The sequence below is a fragment of the Orycteropus afer genome, unplaced genomic scaffold, assembly GCF_000298275.1.
Source record: "Orycteropus afer afer isolate SDZICR_OR568_19922 unplaced genomic scaffold, OryAfe1.0 scaffold00099, whole genome shotgun sequence".
Taxonomy (NCBI): domain Eukaryota; kingdom Metazoa; phylum Chordata; class Mammalia; order Tubulidentata; family Orycteropodidae; genus Orycteropus; species Orycteropus afer.
The window spans coordinates 849,087-850,315 of NW_006921686.1; the positions used below are offsets into that span (position 1 = coordinate 849,087).

A 1,229-nucleotide genomic window follows, 5' to 3' on the forward strand; every position below is an offset into this window, starting at 1 on the left:
AACGCGGCAGTCTCGCGGCACAGCCCACCACCACCGCCGCCCGGCTGCCCAAGGCCCGGCCCAGCAAGGTGAAGGCGGAGCCGCCCCCGAAGAAGAGGAAGAAGTGGCTGAAGGAAGCCGCGGGCAATGCGTCGGCGGGCGGGGGTCCCCCCGGCAGCTCCTCGGACTCGGAGTCGTCCCCCGGAGGGCCCAGCGAGGACGGTGAGCCCTTGTGTCTCCAGCAGCCACGGGGCTGGGGAGGGAGGCTTGGGGACGCGACTGGGGCCTTTGAAGGAACCCCGGGGGAGGGCTCAAGAAAATTGAGAAACATCAAGACGGTGATATTAATGAGAATTACATTGGCGATCATAACGAGCTCCCGTGCTGGCCACGACGACCCCGTGGGGGTCAAAGCGGAATTGCACTCCATAGAGTTTGCAATGGCTGAGGTTCTGGGAGTAGATGGTCAGACCCAACGTTTTGCTTAGCTGCCAAGCATGATTAACCGTTTGTACCACCCAGGAACGCCAGTAACAATAATAAGTATAGGTAACTGTTGTGTGGTACCTTGGAGCTCTGGTGGTGCAGTGCCTAAGGCATTTGACTGCTCACCAGAAGGCTGGCGGTTCAAACCCACTAGCCGCTCCTCAGAAGGAAGGTTGGGCAATCTACTTCTGTAGTGATACTGCCTCAGAAACCCTAGGAGGGGTCACTGTGAGTCGGATCTGACTTGATAGCAATGAGTGTAGTTTTGTTTTGTTTTTTAAGTATGTGTTAGGCTCTCTCCCAAGTTCTTTACACATATTAACTTACTGTATTTTCTCCCATATAACACACTCACGTAAATAACGCACATGTGCACGTAGCAAACTAATGTGTGAGGGGGTTGCGTGGTTTGCCAAAAAAAAAATGTAGTGTGCGTTATTTGTGTAAAAAGATATTTGAGATTTTTTTACAGTCCTAGGACTAGCTCAGGGAGCCATAGTGGAATGGTTAAGCATTTCTCTGCCAACTGAAAGATTGAACACTTCAAACCTATCAGCTGCTCCATGGGAGAAAGATGAGACAGACAGCTTCTGGAAAGAAAACAGCCTTGGAGACCCTATGGGGCTGCTCTCCTCTGTCCTCTAGGGGCGCTGTGGGTCAGAATCAACTCCACGGCAGTGGGTGTGGTTTGGGCTTTGCTTCTGTGAAGATTGACAGCCTTGGAGACCCTGTGGTGCAGTTCCACTCTGTCCTCTAGGGGCGCT

At 53.0% G+C, this 1,229-nt stretch overlaps 1 protein-coding gene across 1 annotated transcript in view; it reads left to right on the forward strand.

The window, feature by feature from the left end:
- PRR12 (proline rich 12) overlaps nt 1-1,229 on the forward strand; it is a 42,456-nt gene that overhangs the window by 30,453 nt on the left and 10,774 nt on the right. Inside the window, exon 8 of the mRNA XM_042781229.1 lies at nt 24-201. Within this exon, the coding sequence (XP_042637163.1) occupies nt 24-201 (178 nt within the window). The remainder of the gene's footprint in view (nt 1-23; nt 202-1,229) is intronic.